General features: G+C 46.2%; 1 protein-coding gene across 2 annotated transcripts; it reads left to right on the top strand.

Moving 5' to 3' along the window:
* Positions 1 to 651: 651 nt before the first annotated feature.
* On the top strand, positions 652 to 23,939 carry LOC125392331 (L-threonine 3-dehydrogenase, mitochondrial). 2 transcript variants are annotated; one of them, XM_048422106.3, is made up of 9 exons: positions 652 to 787; positions 14,643 to 14,842; positions 17,737 to 17,779; positions 18,367 to 18,437; positions 19,143 to 19,292; positions 19,387 to 19,559; positions 20,827 to 20,917; positions 21,257 to 21,526; positions 22,508 to 23,939. In XM_048422106.3, exons 2-9 carry the CDS (start codon positions 14,659 to 14,661, stop codon positions 22,645 to 22,647), a joined length of 1,122 nt encoding a protein of 373 aa, XP_048278063.2. In that variant the 5' UTR covers positions 652 to 787; positions 14,643 to 14,658; the 3' UTR covers positions 22,648 to 23,939. The 2 variants fall into 2 exon arrangements, with proteins under 2 accessions (XP_048278063.2, XP_085554766.1); XM_085698640.2 differs by lacking the exon at positions 652 to 787 and adding an exon at positions 1,041 to 1,173.
* Positions 23,940 to 26,474: the final 2,535 nt, after the last annotated feature.

Here is a 26,474-nt window from a genome sequence, read left to right as displayed (position 1 = left end):
CCCACCGTCCTTCTGCCCCTTCCTGGGAAATTCATTTCACATCCCCCAAGTCCAACTTCCAGGTTTTATTAGCCCGAGAGATAGCTTGACAAGACAACCTGAGTTCAATCACCTGAACCCTCCTGCAAGTTGTCCACCGACCTCAACATGCACGCGGTGGCTCATGCCTACCCTACCTCCTGTAGTCAAATGTAAAATATTTTTGCTCAGGCTGGACGGCTACAATATTGGACCACCAAAGGAGATACACCCAAGGCTCCTTCAACTCCAGATGTTAGCCCCTTGGTCGTGTGTTCTTGCTGGGGTCTGATGGAGGCTGCCACTCTAAGCCCCTTCCTTACCAGAGGATGCTTGCTTGGTGCTTGCCTTGGAAGCCACATATTTGACTTCGGTGTTCCCAGCAGGGAACTACAATGACTAAGTGCCTGTCTGTGCCACATTTCCAGACACAGGTCCAGAGCAGATCTTTCCAGCTGCAGCTTGTAGGTCCTGAATTCTAACCCCTATCAAATGGAGGGGAGTGGTAGCACCCTGGTGCAGCCCTGAGGGCTGCTCTGTTCCAGGTACAGGTGTAGGCTCGCCACAGGCGGCCGGGGGCGGAGGTGAGGTGGCTGGGGCAAAACTCCTGGCGGCCTGGGCGGAGCCTTGGGTGGGAGGGGGGAATCCTACGGGGCTAGGCAGGTCCAGGACGAAGAGAGGATAAAGGGCCGAACCAACCTCCTGACTCCGCACGTGCTGCTACGGCTCCCTTGTGGCGTTCATAGCATCCAGTCTTTTGCATCTTCAGGTCAGTGCGGGAGATGGTTCGACGTGTCCCCTCCGCGCCTGTCCTCGGGGATTGACTCCTCCTTCTGGGCTCAGGACGACCAGCGAAGTCCACTGGCTGGGTTGGGGGCCCGGGCCACTGCTACGCTGGTCCGGGAGGCGGGAGGTGGGCGTCCATGCAGCCCGGGGTGACAAGGTGGGGCCCCGCTCCTTACTGCTCAACCTCCTAGCAATAGGAATAAGCACGCGGTTCCCAGAAAACTGGTTTGTCTGGTAAACTGGGACGCGATCTCAGAGAAGGATGGGTTGGGAGGGGCCCCCCATCCTTTTCACTGGAAAGCAGACTGAGGCTGACAATCTCAGGTTCCCGAGGTGGTTTCCCAATAAAGCAGGTGAAGGTGGACAGAGGTGAGTCGGACCTTCCTCTAAGACCCTTTGTAGCTCACATAAATTCCAGATTTTTTTTTTTTTTATGACGCGAATGGGGTTAACATGGACAGAGCCTTTTGCCAGGTGCTTTGCTAGGTTGTCTGCTTATAATAAAGCCTCTCAATATAGTGACTTTGTTCGATTTCGGAGAATAAGGATGCAGGAGACCACCCAGGCTCTGCGAGAGCAGAGCTGGAGGGGCAAGACCCGGTCCTGATCCCCAGGAGGTCTCTGAAATGCTGCTCAGAGTTCTGGGCGGGCCGAAAGGTGCCTTTAAATCTGAGACCTTTTCTTTCTTTCTTTCTTTCTTTCTTTCTTTCTTTCTTTCTTCCTTCCTTCCTTCCTTCCTTCCTTCCTTCCTTCCTTCCTTCCTTTTTTTTTTTTTTAAAAAAAACATCGTTATCCCTCTCTCTTCTTCATGTGTGTGGGTCACCTGCCATGGTGAATGTGTAGATCAGAGGACAATTTGTGGAAGTTATTTCTCTCCTTCCACCATGTGGGTTCTGGAAGTTGAAGCTGGGCTGTAGTCAGTGGTAGCAGGAAGATTTGGGACTCAGAAGACCTTTCACCTCCTTTGGTCATTAATGTCCACCTTATCCCGGACACTTAATCCTGCAAAATGGGAAAGCTTCAAAGAAAACTATGGAGCTGAATGTGACTTCAGGAAAGCAGGTGGTTTGTAAAGCCCAGTAGTTAGGCAGTGCTTGGCTTGTCCGTGGGTCCTTACTGTTAGAATGGTACCCTTCCATCTTAAAGCCCATACTGCCTTGACTGTTGCTTGCTGGTTGTGGTGGGTGAGAATGAAGGTGGGTGTGGCTGACAGTACCCACTAGGATGGGGAGAGGACGCTGGAGTCAGGGTGCTGTCACCCAGGCAATGCTGGCCTTTTCTAGACACGTTTCTGGGCACAGGACTAATCCCCTACTTTGTAGGATTAGCCGTGAGAACACAGAGAAGCAACTTTCTTGGAGAGACAGCAAAGAAAGAAAGGGCTTGGGCAGATTTGAGAAGCAGGGGGCTGTGCCCTTGGGGGAGGGATACAATAGCGGTTGGGGACTGCCTGGTGTTCTGGCTCCTTGGTCTGAGAGTTCCTCAAACTCTTTTCTGTTTAACCATGGCTACAGGCAGCTAGCAATAGACTTATCACATTAAGCACTTTTGAAGTCAGTAATATGGGGAGCTGAAGAGATGGCTTAGAGGTTTCGAGCACTGGCTGTTCTTCCAGAGGTCCTGAGTTCAATTGCTAGCCCCCATATGGCAGCTCACAACTTTCTCTAACGGGATCTGATTCCCTCATCTGGTGTGCAGGCGTATATGCAGACAAAGCACCCTATTCATGACATACACAAATAAGTAAACCTTTAAAAGTCAGTAGTGTGGAGCTGGAGAGATGGCGCAGTGGTTAACAGCACTGGCTCCTCTTCTTAGAGGACCCGAGTTCAGTTCCCAGCACCTACATGACAACTCCCAACTGTCTGTGACTTCGGTTCCAGGGGATCTGATTACCTTCACACCAATGCACATAAAATAAAGTTAAATAAATCATTTTTTAAAAAAAAGTTAAGTGTGCCCTATGTGTAGTGGGTCTCAGGGATGCCCTTCTCTTTCCAAGCCAAGGTCCTACTTTCTTTCTGTGAATTTTGATGATAACGGACACGGGTGGGACCAGGTGTGCAGTCCTTATTTCACTCACAGTATGCGCTCAAGGGCCGCCCATCCATATTGTAGCACGTGTCAGATTTCCTAATTTTTTTTTTTTTTTTTTTTTTTGGTTTAGAGGCTAAGTAAATTCTGCTGTGAATTTACCTTCACCTAGTCAGTCATTCGAGGTGGTACTTTTTATTTTATGTTTCATGTGCTGGGCTTAAGATTTTCCAGGTCTCCGTTTAGTTTCTGTGGCTAAGAATGATTGCAGTTAGAAATGCAAGGTGGCCTTGGGCTGGCACTCAGGAAAACTGATGTCTCGACCTTGTGGAAATGGCTATTTCTAAAGACTCTAATATTCCCGAAACAGAACGGTTTCTCCTCAGGACAGTTGTGATGGAATCCCGCTTCCCAGAGGTAAAGCTGAGTCACTTTTGTCTGAGAAGAGAGCACAGGGAAAGTCCTGGCCGCCTCTGCTCCCTGTGCAGGGCTGCTGCTGGGAGTGCCCTCTAGAGATGCAAACGCTGTCTCCTGAAGCCAATGCAACTCTACACTCCTGTCACCTGAGCCTTTTCTCAAGGCTGTCTTTGCTTATGGCAGAGCCTGTGAGACCTTTGCACCCATGCAAATACAAACAAAACCAACTGAGTGCTGAGCCCATCCCCATCACCAGGTCCCTGGTGCCAGTCCCCTCTCAGCAGTGTCCCCGAGGGTCCCTCCATGTGCTGGCTGGAAGAAGTCATCCTGTTGCTGGAGGGGAGAGGGCGTTGTCCTTTCTTTTTCATTCTTTGCAGGTAGTTAAGTCTGTTAGGTGCTTGGGAGAGAGTCCACAGCCTATTTGGTTTTAACAGAGAGGGACTAAGGATCTTTGTTTGCTCTTCGCAAATTTACTTTCTGGCCCAGCAAGCTGTTCTCAGGGTATGATCTGGGGAACCTTGGAGATCCCTGAGACCTTTCATGGAGTCCACAAGGTCACACCACTAGGGGAAGAATGGTGCTATTTGCCTTTTCTCCCAGTGCGCTCAGAGGATCCATGGCTGAGTTTGGCCTCTGGTAGCTAATGAGGGGTGTGCGTGAGTAGTCTTCTGTTTCTGGGTTCTAGGCTCCGGGGATAACTATGTGTTTTCAGGAATGAAAGTGATTTGCTCTACTGTATGTTCCCAAGCCCGTTCTTCTCTCTGTGGCTTTGGGTTCAAGTTTCCCCGCATCTACAGGGCATGGCATCAAAAGGCAAGCATGTACTTCATCGTGACTGGAAAACTGTGCTACAAGTTTAAATGTCAAATTGTCTTTAAATTTAATAATACGGCAGTATAAGGATATCATTTTATGCGTTTTTATGCTAAAGAATGAATTGTTGACTTGCCAGGGGATAACAGAAAACTTGACCTGCCGGCCCACAGCTGGCAGTGCCATCTGTGCCCTCGAGGGTAGGAAAGGGTGATGTGAGCATCCACACTGGGCCAGTTCTCTGACTTGTGAAGGGGAATTTATCCAGAGAAATGGGCAGAACTGAATAAGAGGGGCTAAAAGTGTCCCCCGGCTTCCTGCATCCCTGTGAATCTTCAGTCAGACCTTCGTTCTAAATAATACCATGATTCCAGGAGCATAATTTCAAGACAAGCCAGTTCGAGCCCTCTGAGAAGTGTGAACTTGAATGTCTTAAGCAGATAGTTCAAACTCGTTTTTTTTTTTTTAAAAAAAAATATTTTAGATCTTCAGACTGGAACAAGTCGTTGAAGCATCAAGCTGGACAGGTCACCAGACAGAGTATCAAACAACATAGATAATCACATTGCACTGTCCAGAGACAGAGTAACGTCTTATTTAGGGGGAAGGACCCCAAAGGGAATCATAACACCTCTGCTCTCCAGTGGTGTATTGACTGGAGGAGGCTTAGCTGCAAACGAAAAGACTGAGCGACTAGTTTGCGGTGGTGTCTGGATTCACTGTGTTGCTTGTGTGCTTATGAGTTCATGCCAGACGAGCTACAGGAGAGACTCTTGGTGGAGGGTCGGAAACAAAACAGCCCAAGTGTTGAATTGCCTTTTCATGTTCGGTGGAGCTGGGGTGAACCTGTGCTGATGGTTCCGAGGAATCGGGGGCTACTGGTTCTTGATTTCAGTCAAGACTATGCAGTGTACTGCCAGGGGTCATTGTATTCCAACGAAAAGACAGAACTGGGGAGTTGGAGAGATGGTTCAGCAGTTAAGAGCACTTGCTGCTCATGCAGAGGTTTTTGCTTCCAGGGTTTTGCTTCCAGCACCCACCCGGCAACTCACAACTGTCTCTAAATCCAGTTCCAGGGGGATCTGATGTCCTCTTTGGGTTCTGCAAGTGCCTGCACTCTCATGGTACACACACACACACACACACACACACACACACACACACACACACAAAGTAAAAAATAGTAAGTCTTTAAAAGAAAGAATTGAAGGACTGCACCTGCCTCGCTTTCAAACAGAAGTAAAGTAATTGCTGGCTCTGATCACTTTCACAGCATCCTTAGGAACCTTTGATTTTCTGAAACCTTGGCTTCTGAATGCAGGTCTTTGCAGCATGCCGGATGGTGACCTATGAAGCTCCCCTTGTATTATCAAATGTGATGGTGTCTTGTGGTAAAGCATTTGTGGAACTGAAGCGCGAGCTGGACCCATAGTTCTTGTCGATAGAACGTTGGTGCTGCAAGGAAGGACTGGACATGGTTATGCATGCTTGGGGATTCAGCAGATGGATTCTAAAAATGATTAAAATTGTCTGTTCCTCCAAAGGAACAAGGAAAGGGGCTCATCCCCAACACTGAGGAGCTTCATGGCGTTTGTCCATGTGGCTTTGACACTGCAGAGTGAAGTATGCTATCATTGACTTAGAAGAAGTTCCTGACTCACCAAACAAACCAACATTTCTCCAAAGTCCAGTAGCATGGAGCTAGAAGCAGGCTAAGAAAGCTGGGTGTATTGGCTCATGCCTTTAGATCCCAGTGCTTGGGAGGTGGATCATTTTGTGTTCAAGGCTATTCTGGTCTACATCGTGAGTTCCAGGGCAGCCTGAGCTACATAGGGAGATCCTGTCTTGAAAATACCCTCCCATGTGTTAGGTAGGCCAACAGGCAGGAGTGTGGCAAGGTGTGCAGTGATGACACGTTAGATCCTCCACGGAGCTGACCTTTGACAAGGATTAAAGGGGCTGGGAGATGGCTCAGTTTTACTACAAAGTACTTGGCATGCATGCATGAGGACCAATCGAGTTCAGATCTCCAGAAACCACCAAGCGTGCTGCTGATTGTCTGTGTGCAAAGTTCTATGCTAGGGAGGAGGCTGGGTGTGTGTGTGTGTTTCAGGGGGTGAGGCTGGAAGGACACAGGAAGACCCCTGAAATTCACTGACCAGCCAGTCTAGCAGGATTGATGAGCTTCGGGCTACGTGAGAGATTCCCTCTCAAAAATGAAAAGTGGAGAGAGGGCTGGAGAAAAGATATCCAACCTCAACATCTGGCCTCCACACACATGTGCATCCACACATGTGGGCATCCTGGAACTAGGGCAACACACACACACACACACACACACGTGCGCGTTAAAGGTTAGTTAAACTTTGAACTTTAGAGAACTAAGATACATGTCTGGAAACACCCACTTGCCTCACCACTCTGCTGTGGGAGTTTGCCTTTTCTGCAACTACCTCAGTGAAATCTCAAGACAGACTGAGCATGGAAGCAAGTATGAGAATCAGCTGATGTCTGACAACGGACTCTTCTCACTACGTGATGTCTGTTTTTGCTTTGGGAAACACAGTCTCTTTCATAAATGTGTGTATGCTAATATTATTAAATAATTTAATAAGAATAAACATCTCATCTAATAATTTTAGCAATATTTAATAGTGTAGATATTGATAGATGATACTATTCACATATACGTTTCAGTCCACAGTTTTTTGGTGTGTGTTTTTCAAGATAGAAACGTTGTGCCTAAGTCCTAGGACACCCAAGAAGACCACTATAGAGCCACACTTCTGAATGCAAAAGCAAGGTTTCATTTAAGTATGGGCTAGCACGGGCCCTCTGCCTCACAGTCTGAAACAACAGATGGAGAGAGAAGGATCCCGTTTATTTTTGTAAGGAGTTTATAAAGACAAAAGCCACAAGACAGTCACAAGATTACCATCTCAAAATACAGAATTACTTATCCTATATCACAATTGGCTAAAGATTAGGTAAAGCTGAGCTATTAGTTCCCGGTAGGCTATTATTATCTAAGGGAGATAGCAACAGCCCCCCTGGTTACTTCCTCCAGACATCCGCTGACCCTTTGCTAACTCCAGGGGCTGCGTGAAATATTACTCAGCTGATAGGGGAAGTTTTGTGGTCAACATTCTCTGTATGACTATGGGTGGGGGAATGGACTGCAGTCAGTAATTTTGTGTAACTTAGGTTTCCCCGTTAGCTAATATTTCCCCTAAAGAGGGGTCCTACACCTTCAGCTTATCTTGGTGGCTGGGGGTGTAGTTCAAAGTCCCAAAAGGGCCCAGTACAGAAATGGGATCTTTTCCGGCCATTCAGAAACTTGTCCTGAAACTTGCTTTGTAGACCAGACTGGCCTTGAACAAATAGGTCTGCTTGCCTCTGCCTCTAAGAGTGCTGGGATTAATGGCGTAGGCCACCACACCCGGCTTTCAGTCCACGGTTTTTAAGACTGTAAAGGAGGTCGGGTGTGGTTGCACACACCTTTAATTCCAACACTTGGGAGGCTGACAGATCTCTGTGACTGCCAGGCCAGACAGGGCTGCACAGTGAGACCCTGTCTCAAAATAAAATGAAATAGATTAGAAGAGAATAGAATAGAATAGAATAGAATAGAATAGAATAGAATAGAATAGAATAGAATAGAATAGAATAGAATAAAGGAATTTTGAAATCTTGAAGCTGGAAATTTTGAGGTCTGCTGCCTGAGTCTAGTCATGTTCACACAACAGCAGAGACACGTGAGGCATGCATCAGCAGGTAATTTTGTCACTCCCCTAGCTGGTTACAACATCCCTTTGCTGTATTATCTTATGGAGTTGCCATTGCCTGTGTGGCCTACTGTGGAGCCAAATGGCTTTATGCAGCACGTGGCTCTGTCAAGATGGACCAGGCAGGAATGAGACAGTAGAATAAGGCAGTAATCTTTACTTGGAAAAGCAGCTGTGTGGGTAGAAGTTTCTGTGGCTCTCACTGATGTCTCTGACTGGTATGTTAAAGCTGTCCCATAATGGATCCTCCAGCTGGAGGGCAGGGCAGCAGGCACAGACATCCCACAGCAGGACAGTCCTGCCAGGCTGCGGGCTTTTAGTGGATTAGGAAGAGCCAGCACAGGTCCATGCTGCCCACAGTGCCGGGGTAAAACCCTTGGCCTTTTAGCTAAGAACCCACAGGGTTCCTTCTGATGTCTTCCTGGTGGGGAATGATGGGACCTTCGGTGTCCCGGAGTTTGCTCTCTCTTGACCCTTTTAACTGTGGCAATTCATTCTTTTGCTTCTGAGAATTGCAATTTGTCCTTGAGTTTCAGCACCCTGGGGAATCCAGTGATCTCTCAGGGCTTCTTCCATCTCCTTTTGATCAAGTGACTCAAAAGAAGTGAGTTCTTACCTGGTCTTGGCTGCAGGGGAAGATTTTTGTTTTCAACAACATTCCTCTGGGGGTGGTTGAGGAAGTCTCAGACATTCCCTATAATATGGCCAACACTGGTTACCTCTTGATAACATGGAGCAGTGTGCCCAGGACAGGGAGGCTGTCTTCCAGGCTCATTTACGAGTGGCCTGGAATGAAGGATCCCCTCTGCCCCACCAGCAGCCACCGGAATTCTAATCGCTTTAACTTTTCATACTGTCTCGCCCCCCATGACTTATAAGGGCATGAAATGCTTTCTCAAGCTAGTATCCTTTTACTGCACACACTCATGAAACGTAATTTGACGTACCTCAACCTGTGTTCTTGGGTCAAGGGCACTCACATTTGGAGGAAAACAATTTCACTCATTACAGAACAAAATGTCCTAAATTAAGGCACTTTTTGTTTTGTTTTGTTTTGTTTTGTTTTGTTTTTCAAGACAGGGTTTCTCTGCAGCTTTGAAGCCTGTCCTGGAACTAGCTCTTTTAGACCAGGCTAGGCTGGCCTCAAACTCACTGAGATCCGCCTGCTGCTTCCCGAGTGCTGGGATTAAAGGTGTGTGCCACCATCGCCTGACTCAAGGCACTTTTTTTTTTTAACAGCTCACACCCCATTTATTATTTAAAAATATTTTGTTACAAAAGGAAAAAAATACAATGCAGTATAAAAGATTGATATTGTCATCAAGTTTATTACACAATTTTCAACCTATCAGAAAGACAAACAAATCACAGACAACAGGGGGATGGAGCCTTGACCTTTTGAGGGCTGGGATTTTTTTTTTCTCCTTTTGCTATGAGGAATAAAACTAAAAATTCTGTCATTGAGTAAAAACAAAAAAATGGGGAGAAAATAATTCTCCAGGTAAACAGCTTTTCTGATATTCTATATGTTGTTTTTCCTTAACTGTCAGTTTACCTGGTTTTCTCTACATTTTAAAAAGACACCCCAAGCTGCTTTCAGGAATAAGCACATCACTCAACACTTGGCCAGTTAGGCAGGGTGCCAGCCATGTTCTGAAGTGGAAAAGGGATTGGCTTGGGAAGCAGGAAGATAAGCTACAACTTGTAGCCTCTGTCCCAAGTGAATGAGCATCTCAAACCCTAGAGGGTACTCCCACAGTGACTGAAGTGTGTTGGAAAGAGAGGAAGGATCCAATTCAGTTTCTCTCCTCTGAGTCTATTGGGTCTCCAATGACCCCTCATACACCAAGTCTGATCTCACATGCCACATCTCTTTTCACATTAGATGTCATAGACCCTGCAGATGCATGCAGAAGGAACATCACCCTATGGTACTCCAGGACTGTGGCTGTCTCCTGCAGGAGCAACCTATCACAATTTGGATGCTGAGAAAAGCAATTCCATCTGCCTGTGCAGAAAATAGTCACAAGTGTGCTGGTCCTTAGAACTCTGAGCTGAGTTCACTTAAGTCAGGCTTCATTTCTTCTCTGTTCTTTGTCAAAGGCAGGAAGCACCTCCAGGCCAAGTGAGGGGGAGTATTATAGCCAAAGAATAAAAAACAAAACAAAACAAAAAACCAACAAAACACCACATCTGTGACTTTACCTGCCTATTAGTGCTGAGTTATCCCACAATAAGTCAAAGAGTGTACCGTGGGGATGCAAGCCCATGCTTACATCAAACCTGAAAAAGAAGAGCCCATGCAAGCAGGCCACATCCTGCTCAAATTGCTTTCTTCCCCACACTCCTGGTACTTAACTAGGGGTCCTCATTACTGAGGTCCCATGACATCCCTATGTCCCAAAGGCAGTACCTTCCTCTAAAACAAGGAAGAAGCCTTCTTGGGAGAAGGATTCCATGTTAAACGGAAAGCCCCAGGGAAAGGGAACACCTCAGAGCTGGTTATTGCAACAGACAACCGAGCCTGAAGCAGTAAATGGTGATAACTGGCTTGGCTAGGCTTCCAGGAGAAAGCAACCTCCTGGGTTTTGCTTTTGAGGGGCACGTCCGCTGAGGAATCAGATAGCAAGGAGTTAAAAGGATTTAGCCCTCCAGAAGGCCAGGGAAATAAACCATCAATACGTGAGAAGAGAAAACCCAGAACAGCAGCTTGTCACAAGGTAGTTTCTGTTCTCATGGTCCCTCCTCAAAGGGCTAGAAAGGTAAAGGAGTTGAACAAAGAAGTGGTATGTTAGCAGGGTTTGGGCCCTCTTGCCCCCACCAAATCTAGTACCGAGGGCAGAACCCTTAGGTATTTTTGGCACACCCAGTCACTCTCCTAAGATCCCACAAAGAGGATCCATTTTCTCTGGGAAGGAAGTTTTCTCAGTAACCTCACCATTGACTGCTCCTGGGGAATCAGAAACTCAGGTTTCCTTGGACAAAGCACCATTCTCTATGGAGACTAGGGGCTGGACACATTGCTGTCTTCCTGTCTGCCCCCATTTCCTACCCCATAAAGTCTTTAGGTTCTTCCCCTTCTGGCAAACAGGAGGTGTGGGATTGGGAGGGCTGCCAAGCCATCTTCAATCCTGTAGGGCAGAGGGTATTGCCTGGAGGAAGTTAGGGGTTTGGAAGAGGGAAAAGGGGTGGAGCGGCCTCCGTCCTTTAGCCCTGATCAAGGTGAGGAGATGCAAGTTCAAGGCACTTTTTAAACCCACTGGTGGCAACATCGGGTAGGTGGTTTACCACAAAGCAGAGACATCTTCCCTATGTTTCGGATACTGATGACAGCCTTAGCTTTAGGATTGGTGAGAGTCTGCTAAACTAATTTATTCTAAAAGGATTTACCTGATAAATCATGTTAGGTTAGACACAGTGGAGGATAAAAAGTGACTTATGTGTAGTCATATTTCATTTGTATTTTAATAAATAAAGCTTGCCTCAAGATCAGAGAGTAAAACAGCCCCCCTTGTAGTAGGAGCTGTGAGCCGTTTCCCGCTGCCCGGCTCCCGACTAGCTTTACCCAAAATAATTACACAGAAACTGTATTCTTTTAAACACTGCCTGGCCCGTTATCTCCAGCCTCTTATTGACTAACTCTCACATCTTGACTAACCCATATCTAATAATCTGTATGCCACCATGAAGTCGTGACTTTCCGGGAGGATTCTAACCCATGTCCATCTTGGGCAGGAGAAGCATGGCATCTGCCTGCCTCTGCTTTCTTTCTCCCAGCATTCTGTTCTGTCTACTCCAATCACCTATGTTCTGACCTATCAGGCCAAGCAGTTTCTTTATTAATTAACCAATGAAAGCAATACATAGAAAGAAGACCCACCTACATCATTTCCCCTTTTTTTATTTAAACAAAAAGGTTTTCACTTTAACATAGTAAAATTACATAACAAAACAGTTATCAAGCAAGAATTATAGTTATAATATTTATATCTACTTTCTCTTTTATCATAACTAAGGAAAACAATAACTATCTATTCTTCAACTCCATCAAAGACTCCAGAAGGATATAATATTACCTAAGCAAACAAGAAGTAAGCAACTTCCAAAACTCTAGAAATGATAGAGACATCTCACTGCCTGTATAGTCACCCAAAGTTCTTTTGTACTGTTGGGGCATCCATCTTCAGCCTACAGGCCCATAGTATTCAGCAGACATTTCCATAAAGCAGGAAAATTCAAAAGCAGTTCAGTCACTATCTACTGTGTCCTGCAGAATGTCTTGCAGACTCTTTCATGAAGCAGGAATCCCAAAAGACCATCTCACCTTTAGGCAAGTTCAGCAGTCCTCTCTCTTTGGATTCTCTGTGTCCAAAAATTTTACTTTTTGAGACAGGTTTTCTGTATATCTTTGTCCTGGAATAACTCTGTAGACCAGGCTGTCCTTAAACTCACAGAGATCTACTAGCCTCTGCCTCCCCAGTGCTGGGATTAAAAGTGTGTGCTACAACACTTTGAACTCACAGAGATCGTCTGTCTCTGCCTCCCAGGCATTGGGATTAAAGGTGCATGCTACTACACCTTGAAGTCACAGAGGTTAATCTACTTCTGCCTCCCAAATGTTGGGATTAAAAGTGTGTACCAACACACCCAACTACTCTCTTTCTTTTTACTTTAAGAATTTAACTTTTAGTCTGCATATATTTTTAACATATTGTAAACCATTTAGAGGTTTTCTTCCTCTTTGAATCTCTCTTTACAGTATATCTCTCTTTTTCTGACTACATGAGTCTTTAAGGAGAGAATGAAAGCCATGGTTTTGGCTGCTAGATCCAGCCCATTCCTTAGCTTTCTAGCCTCATAGCGGAGGTACTGCTGGAGCCATTTTTATTGCCACAACTTTGTGGCGCTTCAAGGTCCCTGCCAGCAAGCAAGCTGCAGCATTCTGCTCATAGACCACACTCAACCAGACTGCCTGCCTGAAAGAGTCAGTTTGCCCTGGCAGGACAGCCCAGAAAGCCAGCATTTTAAAACGGCGCAGCTTTTTTCCTGCTTTGGCTGAAAACCGAAAAACATGCGTTCAGCTTTTCATCAACACCATTTAAGTGTTTTGTGGCAGGACCTCTTAATGAGCTGCAGGGTTTTGCAGCTAAAGCTGAGTCAGGAAGCCTCTCTTAGATGAGAGCGCTTGCTTGCCTCTAACAAGCAGAGCAGACCCGAGAAATTGCTGCTACCAAGAAAACTTGCTTTACTCTATTCTTTCCCAAGCTTTCTCAGGCTTTCTGTGGATTCAGTTATCCACGTCTGGGCACCATTTGTAGTAGGAGCTGCAAGCTGTTTCCCGCTGCCCAGCTAGCTTTACCCGAAATAATTACACAGAAACTGTATTCTTTTAAACACTGCTTGGCCCGTTATCTCCAGCCTCTTATTGGCTAACTCTCACATCTTGACTAACCCATATCTAATAATCTGTATGCCAACACGAGGTCATGGTTTACTGGGAGGACTCTAACCCACGTCCATCTTGGGCAGAAGAAGCATGGTGTCTGCCTGCCTCTGCTTTCTTTCTCCCAGCATTCTTTCTGTCTATTCCACCCACCTATCAGGTCAAGCAGTTTCTTTATTAATTAACCAATGAAAGCAACACATAGAAAGAAGACCCATCTACATCACCCCCTGGTCAGCTTTATAGACCAGGCAATGGTGACACATCCCTAATAATCCCAGTAGTCTCACTAATTTACCAAAGAAATCAGGCGGTAGTGGTGCATGCCTTTAATCCCAGCCCTAGAGAGGAATATAAAATGGGAAGAGACAGCTCTCAGTCTCATTCTGAGATTCCCAGAGCAGACTGAGGCAGAGGTAAGAGTCAGTGGCTGGCTGTTTTGCTTTTCTGACCTTCAGGTTGGACCCCAATATCCGTCTCCAGGTTTTTATTAATCATGCTACATTTACAATTTAAGATAGATTTAAATTGGCCTTTGGTTCTATAACACTTCAATTCTCCATGATTCCAAGTTCAGTTGTCTGTATGGGTGCAACTCCTTTTTTCTGGGTGTGGAGGGGTGATCTTCAGGGCACAGTGCAGACACAAGTGTGCGTCCCAACCTCTTAACTTCCTAGAAAAGGCAAGAGTCCACTGTCAGCTGGTAGTGGAGGTGAGGACAAGAAGGAGGGAGGTTAATGTACATTTGGGGTCGTGGAAGCACTGAGAACACTGTTTTCTCTAAATAAGCCACTCAAAGGATGTGGGAGTCAAACAGAAGCTGCTCACAGCTTACTAAATATTGCCAGGCCTTCCCCCCAACCCCCCCCCCCATCTGCTTTCCTAGTCTGTGGTCATTCCAAAGATAACATCTGAAGTATTAGCCAATGCTGGGCTATTTAGTCTGGGACCTGCTTGTCCCCTCAGATAGTTTGTGGACAGGTTGGTAGCTTGGTAGCATGTAGTTAAGCTCCCACCCTCTGCTGGCCAGTTTTTGGTTTGAGTTTTGTTGTTGTTGTTGTTTGGCGCTTATTCGTTGTGCATTAACCCCCAGTGTAGCTTGGCATCTGGTTTAGCTTCAGCATTACCCCAGGTTAGGCTTTGTGTGAACATTTATCCCTTTGTCCCTGGGCCTGACTCCAAGTAGGCACTTACTGGCTTCCTATGGACAAGTCAGGGGTTCAGTCTTGTGCATTGCTGAATTGCTCGTGAACTGGCAGCTGGGATGTGATTTCAGGAGAGCAGCTTTTTCCAGGGGCTGATGGATGTAAGGTTGGTAATGGACTCTTGTCCTTCCTTTCTCCCAGGCTATCAGCAGGGCAGATGCTGGTCCTCGGGATGCTGAAACGGGTGGTCAGTGGGACAACACAGAGCAAAGCCTCCGGCTGTTGGAAGCTTGCCTTGCCCTTGCGGTTTCTAGGCAGCGCCCCTTGTCGAATCCCAGCAGAGGACAGTTTCCACTCCACCTCGTTCTCCGAAGCAGAGCCTCCGCGGGTCTTCATCACAGGTTGGTTTGTCCACTCCTCATTAGTGGCATGAGCCTCGTTGTCTCTGAGCCGCTTCTTGTGATGTGCTGTACTACCTGAACAGGCTTTCAGGGGACCATGGGAGCTGGGTTTAGTGGTTGCCCTGTAAAAAGGGGTCTCTGAGTGAGGCATGCCATCACAAATAGCTTTTTACCCTTTCTGATTAGACACAGCCTTTTTTGAGAAGTTCTGGGTTTGGATTCAAAGGGATTGTTCTTTGAGGGTAAAGTATTTATTAGAAGAATCGTTAGCGCTGTTGACAAAGAGACGAAGGCATAGAGGAAAATTCTGGCACAAATGGCAGAGTGGTTTCAGAGGACAGAATGGGTCTATGTCATGTGGTTAAGCGGCCTGAAGTACATGCCTGCAGTCCAGGTCTCTTAATTAGCTATGAGGGTGAGGGGAGCAGGAATCCAGAAAAACAAGTGACTTTAATTCTGGAAGCCAAATTACTGTAGTCTTGTTACCATATAAGGGTCTGGATGGGGTTCGTTTTCTCTGCCACTAAAGAATTCAAAGGCAGGGAAATGCTCGAGCTTGCTAGATAGCAGCGGAGACATCTCAAACAGCAGACTGAAGTTAGCAGACAGAACCGGCAGTTGCAGAAAGGATTTTTCTTAGGGGTGAGGAAACACACATACAGCAAGCACACAGAGGAAAAGACCCTCCGCAAAGTCGGGGTGAGGGGGACGTGGGCAGAAGAGGAACTGAGGAAGCCGAAGATCTGGTCCCTTCTGGAGGGCTGGGGATTTTAAAGGCTCTGAGGAGTTTTCCTTCTCTAATTTAGGATTGATCAGTTTGAAGAAAGACAGGCTGATGGGCCCACAACTACTGTGTGGCATGTTCTGATCCAGCCTTGAATTTGTTGAGCCTGTCCATCTTCAGGGGCCCTGCTGGTGGAAGAAGGAACCCCACAGGGCCTTTGTTTTTAAGCTGTCGGGCTTTTGTCTGAGGTTATGAGGACTAGGAAGAAGCCATCCTTCTTGGAACTTCACCATTTTTGTTACCTAGCAATGGCCTCTCTCCCTGTCTGCCTAATGACCAGGGAATCTATCTAATGCCTAGTCTCCTGGTTTCAGAAATTAGTAGTTCAAGTAAAATGGAGGAGCAGTACAAGATGGCGTGGTTCTGGCTGACATTTTCTGTCTTATTCAGAACCATTGTCTATGTTCCCTTTCTCTCACAAAACCTTGCTTTCTGAAGGGATCTACAGATGCGGGGCTATTGTATGATGGTTTATTCTTTTGGCTTTTTGAGGGGCCCACCACACAGCTCCCAAATAAATCACACACAGACACTTATTTTTAGTTATGAATGTCTGGCCTTAGCTTGACTTGTTTCTTGCCAACTTTTCTTAAATGATCCTGACTCCCTTTTGCCTCTGTTTTATCTTTCTCTATTTCTGTATATATACCTTTCTTCACTGCTTTCTCTGTGGCTTGCTGTGTAACTGGGTGGCTGGTCCTGATGTCCTCCTTTCCTTGTTCTCAAGCTCCTTCTTTTCCTTATTTCTCCTTTATTTATACTCTCTACCTCCCAGCCCCACCCTATCCTTGTTCCTGCCTCACTATTGGCTGTTCAGCTCTTTATTAGGACCGTCAGGTGTTTTAGACAGGCAAAGAAACACAGCTTCACAGAGCTAAACAAATGTAGCATAAACAAAAGCAGTACACCTTAATGTCACAGTCCCCAACACGGGGCCAAATAGCTATCCTGGAACTTGAATTCCTTCCATATTATGGGTAATAGGTCATGGCAACAAAACTGAGTGGATAGGAAGGGTAGGAGCTCTAGAACCCATCTTTCTCCTCGGCACATCTTTCCTTGACCAGGTTGCCCAGCCTAAGCCTAGAATCGCCCGTCACACACTGTTACTGAGCTCGGTATACTGGAAATAAGATGGGACGTGAGCGCTGCCCGAGCTTCTTGTCGCTGTTGAGCTTATCACCAGCAGCTCCACTCACTGATCCGCCTTCTCCAGAATGTACAGTGCCTGGCCCCACCCCCTTCACTGTGCATTCCATGTTGTTGCTGACAGAGTGCTCCCAACAGAGTGCTCCCAAGCAGCCCAAGACAACCTCTCACTTGATGGGCACATTCTATTTCCCCCGCCTCTGTCATGTTTTCACTTCTTTCCTGTCTTGCTCACTGTGTGTTTGCGTCATTCTCTCTCTCCACTAAAAAATCATCTCTAGGGGTTTAGTCCTGTGTTAACTGGCAGGAAGTCCCACTGATCTATCTTCCTGCCACGTGAGTGTCTCACATGAAATTTATAGTGGTCCTCCTCCAAATGTGTTCCTAGCCCCTTGGCTCAGGCTTTCTATCCGTACTGTCTTTAAGACTCCAGGTGAGGAAGTTAGTATCATTTCTTTCTTAGTGGCTCCTCTTTGTTTCTGTCCTATTGTTTGTCTGCTTTGTTTTGAGGTAGGGTCTCTCTACTATGTAGCTCTGGCTGTGTCTCAGGCTGGCTTCGAACTCAAAAGATCCACCTACCTCTGCCTCCCAAGTGCTGGGATTAAAAGTGTGTGTGTGTTACCATACCCGCTTGTCCCATCGTTTTGTCAAACGGTTTCTTGCTCTCCCCTCTTTGGAGCTGTGCTCAGCATAAGTGTTATTTTTCTGCTTGTGTCCTTGCTTTTCTTCTCTTGGGCACCCCTTGCCAGAAAGGGCTGCCTCTAGCCCTCACGTGCACTGATGCCTGTCCGTGCTGGGCAGTGGCTATCCTCTGTTCCGAGAGCACTGCTGTGCTGCTGAGAGTAACCTTCAGTGATTGCATCAGCTCGGTCCTCACTACGACTGGGGGGCTTTTAGTCCACTGTTAAGCTCGGAGAATAGATTTGCACTCAGGTCTCATCTTGTTTTCTTCTTCACCTAGGTGGTCTTGGCCAGCTGGGAGCAGGACTTGCAGGCCTTTTGAGGTAAGAGCTTCAGACTCAAGTTCTTAAGGGTGCACAGTGGTCTCTGTCAGCATTAGCCATTTGTTCTCTTGCCTCTGGCCTCTTTCTGCTTCTAAGATGTCACATCTAAATATCTACTTAAAATACAATTTAGTCTGCCTCTTGGTCACAACACTAGCTCTTTGCTCTCAGTCCTAACTTGGATGCAGTGAGACTCATCACCCTAAATGAATCACTTACCTGTCAGCTGTTTGGGAGCAGAGGGCAGAGGCCAGTGCTGATAGGAGCTGGAAGGGTATTGTCTGGGGTTGAAGGTAGTAGGGTAAAAGAATGAGGGAGAAGAGGAAGTGCCAAGGGTCTGGAGATAGCACTGGTGACCAGTGCAGTGGGGGAAGGGCAGAAGGGGAGAGGACCAGGCTGTGGAGAGAAAATGAGGGTCAAGCTTAGGGAGGCAAAGCTGAGGGGGTATGTGACAATGCCAATGAGAAAGAAGGTGACTGGAGAAGGCCCAGCAACTGCAGGGCCTATTAGAAATAACCAGTTACCTAAGACTTGTATTCCTGACGTTGCTGACTCATTGAGGGGTGGGGGGCTTTCTTTCCCTACAGGAGACGATTTGGGAAGGACAACGTGATCTTATCAGACATAAAGAAGCCCCCTGCTCATGTCCTCCACAGTGGTAAGATATCGATAGTCCTTGATGTTTCCATTTTCAAAATGCAGCCACAGAGGCAGCTCAGTAGAGTCCATGTGTGACTCAAAGAGGGATTTGGGCACGGTCCTGGCTTAAAAGTGTGTTTGCAATGCTGCTCCATTCAAATGACAAGGAGCAGAAGTGCTCTGTGGAGCCTGAAGTTCTGGAATAAGATATATTACTTTCAATAATGTCTTTGGATTAAAAACTTTGATTCCTATCTTTTGAGTTTTTGGTTATCTGACTGACTTAGAGAGCCCTCAAACAAAAAGTTTGATGAGGAGAAAGAGCTTGACGAATATGGAGAAGGGAGATGGCTTAGCATTAAGAGCGCTTTCAGAGGATCCAAGTTTGGTTCCCAGCACCCACATCAGGTGGCTCCCAAGCACCTGTAACTCCAGCTCTAGGGGATCCAAGACTATCTTCTGGGTTCCACAGGGACCTGCACTCACAAGCACCACCCCCCAAAATTTCAGCACCCTTTTCTGACCTGGATGCTGGGTACCTAGATTTACGCGCGCGCGCGCGCGCGCGAGAGAAAGAGATACATAAATAACCAGACACAGAAGCTGAAGCATGGCTGTTAAGCCAGTGCTCAGGAGGCTAGGGCAGAAGAATCACATGGTTCCAGTCCAACCTAGGCTACAGAGCCAGGTTGTGCTTGCAGCCCTTCTCGCTCTGTGTTTCCAGGCCCGTTCATTTATGCCGATATCCTGGATTACAAGAAACTCCGTGAGATCGTGGTGAACCACCGGATTACCTGGCTCTTTCACTACAGCGCGCTGCTCAGCGCTGTCGGAGAAGCGAACGTGGCCTTGGCCAGAGATGTGAATATAACTGGTGAGCAGCTGGCTCTAGCCGAAAGGGGCCAGTTTTTCCTGCTCTTGGCAATGTGTCTCCGTTGCAGACTGTCATAAGTGTCCCTTCATTTCAGGACTGCATAACATCCTAGATGTTGCAGCCGAATTCAACGTGAGATTGTTTGTGCCCAGCACGATTGGAGCTTTTGGAGCTACCTCTCCTCGGAACCCTGCACCTGATCTCTGCATTCAAAGGCCCAGGACTATCTACGGGGTATCCAAGGTCCATGCAGAGCTCATGGGAGAAGTAAGTAAGCCTTTTTCAGCAAGATTGCTAAATGCTCAGGGCTAGATGAGTCCATGTATCTGGCCCCATTTTTTTTTTCCTGCCTCAGACACTTACTGCTTTATTTTGGGGGAAACGATTACACCCTGGAGACAATTACTTAGCTGGTGTATTATTGGTCAAGTGGTAGGCCCCTTCCCTTGTAGGCACTGAAGAATTTAGCTAAGGTTTCTGCCTGCTCACAGCCACGACTCTCCTGGCCTTGAAGCCCCTCCCACCTGTGCTCGTTGCCTGACTTGTTTGCAAGGCTCTCAACTGTAATTACTTGTGGGAGTGTCAAAATCTTTTCTGCAAGAGAGAGCGAAGGAGACACGGGGGTGGGGAGGGCAAGGGGAAGGAGAGAATATGTGGGGACCAAGTGTGTGTATTCCTATGTGTGGAGGCCAGAGGTTAGGCGTCTCCCTCAGTTCCTCTCCATCTTAAATTTTGAGACAAGGTCTCTTACTAGAACCTGGAACATGCAGGCCAGGCTCGTGGGCATTGAGTCTTCTCGGTTTCCTCAGTGCTAGATTACAGGCACATGCTGTGTCCTGTTATACGGATTCTACAGACTCTAACTCAGCTCCTCATGACTGTGCCAGAAGCACTGAGTCATCTCCCCAGCCCCGAAACTTCCTACTGTGGAAAATTTCAACCACGCTTTTACTGTTTTATAGCAAACCATGGTCAGTGTCCGGCCCTTCAGCTACCTACTGGATGTCAGATTTCTCTGCAGGGGAACAAAGCTTGCAGCACTCAGGACAGACAGGAAGCAGGAGTGCCACCTGCAGGCTGCTCTATCATTTGACAGCACCTTGACGTAGCATCAAGATGGTGATTCTCAGAAGCTAAATCATGGAGTGTTATTAAAGTGAAAAACTTGAAATTCTGAGAATCCCATTTTCTTTTTTGTAAACACTGAGTGTGTGCGCGTCGCGTGTGTATATGCACACACAAATGTACCACAGCACGTGTGGGGTGGGGGTGGGGGGTCGGAGGACAACTGTGGAGTCTCTCTTTCCACCTTTATGTTGGTTCTGAGGAGCCAGCTCAAGTCACCAGGCTGTGTGGCTAGTGCCTTTCCCCCCTGAGCCATCCTGCAGGTCCTAAATGTCTATTCTTCTGAAGAACATTTTAATTTAACGGCATGGGGCATGGGGGTATTCTAGGGAAAAAGCAATTTCTTTGTTTTATATCTGAACTACAGGGTTATTATTATGTTTTTTAGTGAGCCCTTTCTTTTTCTTAGTACTATCATTACCGGTATGGGTTAGACTTCCGGTGCCTGAGATATCCTGGAATCATTTCTGCAGATTCCCAGCCTGGAGGAGGAACAACTGGTAAGTGCAGTCTCCAGCCTCCTTCACCCTTAAATTCTCTTGTTTTGGGGAGACCCTGCTTCGTCCGTAAACTGGCTGCCTTAGTTTCCCTGTATTTAAGAGAAATTGGAAAGTAGAGAGTGTTTTTTATCTCGCTGGCTCCCAAAATGTAGTTACAAAAAAAAAAAATCTTTTTGTTACTTGTGTATAACAGTAAATCTTGATATAGCCCATACTATTCATATTTTTTGGGGGGAGTCTTCCATTTTTAATAGTCTAAAGAGTTTCTGAATTAAGAGCACTGGCAACTCAGACCTGAGCCTCCTCCCTCTGGCTGCCACGGATGGGGTTCTCTTTCAGACTACGCAGTCCAGATTTTCCATGATGCAGCAAAGAAAGGCACATTTGAGTGCAACCTCAAGGCCAGCACCAGGCTCCCCATGATGTACATCAGCGACTGCCTCAGGGCCACCCTGGAAGTCATGGAGGCCCCTGCAGAGCGCCTCTCCATGAGGACCTACAACATCAGCGCCATGAGCTTCACCCCCGAGGAGCTGGCACAGGCCATCCTTAAGCACATACCCGACTTCCAGATCACCTACTGCGTGGATCCCCTCCGACAGGCCATAGGTAGGACCCCACGCCAACCCGCTTTAGTTCACAAATGGATTTGAAAATCCCCAGGCCACTCAAGTGAGGAGACTTTAAGACTGAGGATCACGGTGGTCCGTCACAGATGCTTTCGTGTGGGGAATGGGTCTTCTGGAGAAAGGTTCCAGCTCAGGAAATAGTCCGGCACCATGTCACCTTTGCACAATTTAATGAAGCTGGGAGAAACACGAAATCAAGGCAGTGTGCAAACAGGCTTGGGCCTTCGTATGGTGTTTTTGTTATCCATGGCCTGGAACACCTTTCTGGATATAAGAATGTTCCCTTACAAAGCCATGTGAGGTTTTAATAATATGAAACCCCCAGTGCAGGTACCCAGTGTCTTCTGAAGAGGTGGCCCTGCATGTACTAGGTCTATTCCAGTCAGAGACTGTTAGAGTCGGAGAGAAGCCCCCAAAGAAGACCAACAGCCCATGTTTGCAATAACAAGAGTGCCTTATTAATTCCAACAAGAGTGCCTTATTAATTTGGGGGTGACACTTGGCAACCCCCAAAGACGGTTACAGGCTTCTTTTAAGCAGTTAGGGGAATTCCAGAGAGGAAGGATTAATCTGGGGCTGATTGGTGGAGGAAAGCTTAGTCTGGGGGCTGATTGGTGGGAGTTCCTAGTGATTAGGGACCTTCCAACAACAGGGTAGGGAAAGCTACCTTTATTTATCAGGACTGGGGGGGTGCCAGCAGATGGGGCCTTGGGGAGCCTGCTGAACTAGCAGAAGGTTGTGGTTTTTCTGAGGACTGTCTGTTTAGCTCTGTCCCATTTTAGTGACCCAGAACTAAGGCTTAGATTGCTGTCAGGTTACTAGGAAAGTCTGGTCTGCCTCCCCCTTTCCTGCCCCAGTTCTCTCAGAGATGAAATTTTCTTTTCTGTGACTTCATGTAAAACCCATCCAGTCATTTACAGAGCCTGGATAACCCAGTGTTCTTTCCTGTGTCTTGCCGTAGCTGAGAGCTGGCCCATGAAGCTAGATGACAGCAATGCCCGAATGGACTGGGGCTGGAAGCACGACTTTGATCTTCCGCAGCTGGTGGCTACAATGCTCACTTTCCACGGAGCCAGCACCAGGTTTGCCCAAGCGAACTGATGGAGGAGGAGCAACTTCCGCATCCCCACAATGCAAGAGGCATGGCATTCTCTTAGTTGGAGAACTAATTGGACAGAATTCTGGCCGCTCACTCAGAACTACTGGGTGGGGTTGGCGTTCCTTCACACGTGGCCTTTGTTGTGTTCCTAAATTGGTCTAAGCACACATACCACAGAAATGAAGTCCTAAGTGGTAGTGGCTGTGTCTTGGAATTTGCAATGTTTGTGTTTAAGTAAATTCAGTTTAAGGATCACTCCCAAGACCCTCTCTTGACCGGAAACCAAAGATTACATTTTAAGGATTTTCAAAGATGCTTTTTCATGTTCAGAACTTTCAGACTTCATCCGAAATGATCGCTCGCAGCTAACTTTTATTTAAGATTTATCTTTTTACCTGAAATTAAGAGTATGAAAGATGTCACAGTTCATAAAAGGCATGACTTGTATGGGATTTGCTTTCATTTAGGGTCTGCTAGAAAGCTTGGTGATGTCTTTGGGACTTTTAATTCCCTGACCTGATGACACCAGCAACCCCAAAGAGACTGTTGAAATGCATGTTTCTGGGCTTCACCCCTTCAGACTGACCCAGCAACGTGGAGTAAGCTGGCCGTGACCCAACCCTCTAAGGCTCCAAACACAGCTTCTAAAGACTGCCATCCCGTGATAGTAGTGAATCCCACCAACAGGGAGGCTGTTCAGTTCCTGCTGGCACACCTGGCTACCTGCAGAAATCGCCAGCAAGAGGAACTTCCAGTCCCACAACTGTAGTCAATAAAATAGCTGCGCTTCTGCCATAGGGTGGTGATGGTAAATTGTTATTCATTTAGATTTTGAAGTCCTGGGTTATGGTCTGATTTTTTTTTTTGAGTCTTAACTGGATTTTATTCTTTTTAACTAGAGAACTTTTAGATAATTGAGTTTCAATAGCTTTGATAGCATAGGCTATCTCTCACACGCTTAGTATAATTAAGCTTCACATTTGTGGATTTTTGTTTCTGGAAATCCTCCTTATAGATTTGTTGAGACGTAGTTCAAATACAATAAAAAATTTTAATTTGGGATCTAGAGAAAAGTCACAGCAGTTAAGATTGCTGGCTGCTCTTGTAGAGGATCTGAGTTCAGTTCCCAACATCTACATGGTCACTCACAACTTTCTGTAACTTCAGTCCCGGGGGATGTGACACCCTTTTCTGACCTGTAAGCACCAGTGCATGCTTGTATGCAAATGGTACACATGTCTTACATGTAGGCAAAATACTCATACATGTAAAAATAAATAAAACATAAAATTTATATTGTTTGTCAGCATATTATAGTTACGGATTTGGTACCAAAAGAGAAACTATGTGTAATTCCCTTTTATGTGAAGCAGCAACTATCTTTCTGTGTCTGGATGGGAAATTCTGAATATCTCATGCAACTGGGGTGTAGTCATTAGCGAAGGCCCTCAGATTTGTTAGCCTGTTAGACATCTGTCATCCTGTCAGACTGTTACACAACTTTCAAGTTCACTCCTGGTATTAAAGTGTATTTTCAGTTGCTTACCAGCATATGATTTTGGTTGTGTAGGAAAGTGTAAGTCTGAAGTTCATGAGTACTCTTAAAAATCTATGTGCATGGTGAAATTCAAGTAACACGAGTGAATAAATACAATGAAAAGGATGCCTCTCACCCTCTGCACAGGAAACCATGACATGGGTGTGTGTGTGTGTGTATGTGTGTGTGTGTGTGTGTGTGTGTGTGTGTGTGTGTGATGCTGGAACTCAGTGCTCATGCACAACCAGGTAAATGTTCTCCCATTAAGCCATATCTCCAGCCCCATCTGCTTGTTTAGTGGCTCTATAGCTCTTCATTAGCTGCTTGAACAGATTTGAACAGGTTGCATTATTAAGGACATGTGGACTTACAGACCTTAACCATCATAAATAATGCTGTAAGAATGATTGTTGCAAATACATCCCACTTTCATCGTCTTAAAGGGGCCAAAATCTCTTTCTGGCACTTTGAAGTACACAGCTTTTACATCCAACTAACTCTTAAGCCCTGCTCCAGCCAGCTTGTTTGCTGCTTGCTGCACACCACTCCACCATGGTGCCCCTGAAACTGTAAGCCCAAAACAAACCCCTCTTCTAAGTTGCTTTGGTCATGGTCATTTATCATAGCAATAGAAAACCAACTAAGACAGGGCCATTTCAGAAGTTGTTGGAAATTCTATCTTAATCCCAAGCCACAGTTCAGCAAACCATATTCTTTTTAAAACGAAATTCAAACAGCAATTTTAAAAAGAAAATGTCCTAACACAACCCTATTCAAAGATACTCTTAATCTGATACTAAACGTGCCTAGGCCTGATAATAGGAGGACACTATGAGATTCTGTTTCCTGTAATTAAGCCATTTTGTTTCTGCAGCAGCAGAAAACCATTGCGTGGGCGGAAATGGACTGCAACTCCTGAGGTTGGGCGGCCTCAGTCTGAGCCATGTTTCCTGCAAGACCCTGCATGGAGTGATGGTCACAGAATGCAAAGTGCACGTGCCCATCAGAACCTCAGCTGTGGTGAGGCTCTGTGACACAATGTGGTGAATTCTGCCAGAAACACCATGGGTTCACTCTGGGTCTGATTTTGAATTAATTTTTGATCTTCATCCTATATGGAAACCTTTTGCTGGTAACAAGATTTTTGAAATTTCCCCCTTCAGGTTTTGACCCACAGGGTAAAAAGCTGGGGGTTGGGGTCCGTGTCGGGTCTTTGGCATCACAGTGTAAGGAACTCACAGTAAATTGGTGGCTTTGTAAGTGCTGGGTGACCTAACACCCTGTTCTTTCTTTGTGTCCCACTCACATCTTTGAACCTGCTTACTGGGGTCACTAGAAACCGACATTGTCTCCAAACTGTGGAAGTCTGGTTTTAGAGGCTGGATTTGTGCATATGGAAGAGAAAAGAATTCTACTTACTAGGTTGCCTAGAGTTATATAATATTTTTTTAAAGAAAAGATAACTTTTTAATTATTTTTTAATTTTGTATCTGCATCTCTGTGTATGTGTTCATGAATGCAGTGCCCTCTGAGTGTAGTATTCTCTGGAGTTAGTTAGATGGTTGTGTGCCAGCTTGTCTGTTCCATGCTATGAATGAAACCCAGGTCCTCTGCAAGAGTAGCCAGCTCTCCATTGTCCAATCTTAATCAAGTCCCTTTCTGTCCTGATTCCCAACTGTAGGCAATGCTTTGAGTTTGACTCTGCAGGGTGACCCTTCTCCCTGTCCTCTGAAGCTGCAATTTAATCCTGGAGTTCAGAATATACCTACACTTCACTTTCCCAGTCCTAAAGTAAAAAGCTGGATACATTTTTAAAAAATCTGTAAAATGTACAAATTATAAAACATAAAAACAAGTGAAATGGCCCGAAACTTCCACCTGTACTTAGGAATTGCTTGTTTCCATACCATGGCCTTCGCCTTGGATACTTTTTTGATTTGGAGTTTGTATGGTAAAGTGAGGTTTGCTGTCATCTTCACTTCCATTTTCTTTTGCTCTTTAAAGAAACTATGGTCAAAATAACTCACCTTAAAAACATTTCCTTAGAATTGTTCATTATATTCACAAATAATCACTTGGTTGCCTTTTTTGCTTTCTCAAGAAACATATGCCTGAAGTCTCCAGGATGGCGGTTAATTGGATGTTTCTCCATCCACACCTCTTGCTAAGTGTGAGCCCACCAACTCCTGAATCCCTTCCCCACCCCGCCCCTTCGTCCCATCTCCCCCAGGAAGCAGCCAGACATGAACCAGCATCCATATACCCAAAGAGTCTGAGATGTTCTGGTGGACG

The sequence above is a fragment of the Myodes glareolus genome, chromosome 12, assembly GCF_982192425.1.
Source record: "Myodes glareolus chromosome 12, mMyoGla1.1, whole genome shotgun sequence".
Lineage (NCBI taxonomy): Eukaryota > Metazoa > Chordata > Mammalia > Rodentia > Cricetidae > Myodes > Myodes glareolus.
This window is presented reverse-complemented; position numbering and strand designations above follow the sequence as displayed.

Excerpts from the sequence above, each read along its gene's own strand:
- LOC125392331 (XM_085698640.2), top strand. The coding sequence starts at position 1,067 with ATGGGTTGGGAGGGGCCCCCCATCCTTTTCACTGGAAAGCAGACTGAG. Across the intron at positions 20,918-21,256 it reads GCCTGGAGGAGGAACAACTG|ACTACGCAGTCCAGATTTTC; the intron begins GTAAGTGCAGTC and ends GTTCTCTTTCAG. Across the intron at positions 21,527-22,507 it reads TCCCCTCCGACAGGCCATAG|CTGAGAGCTGGCCCATGAAG; the intron begins GTAGGACCCCAC and ends GTCTTGCCGTAG.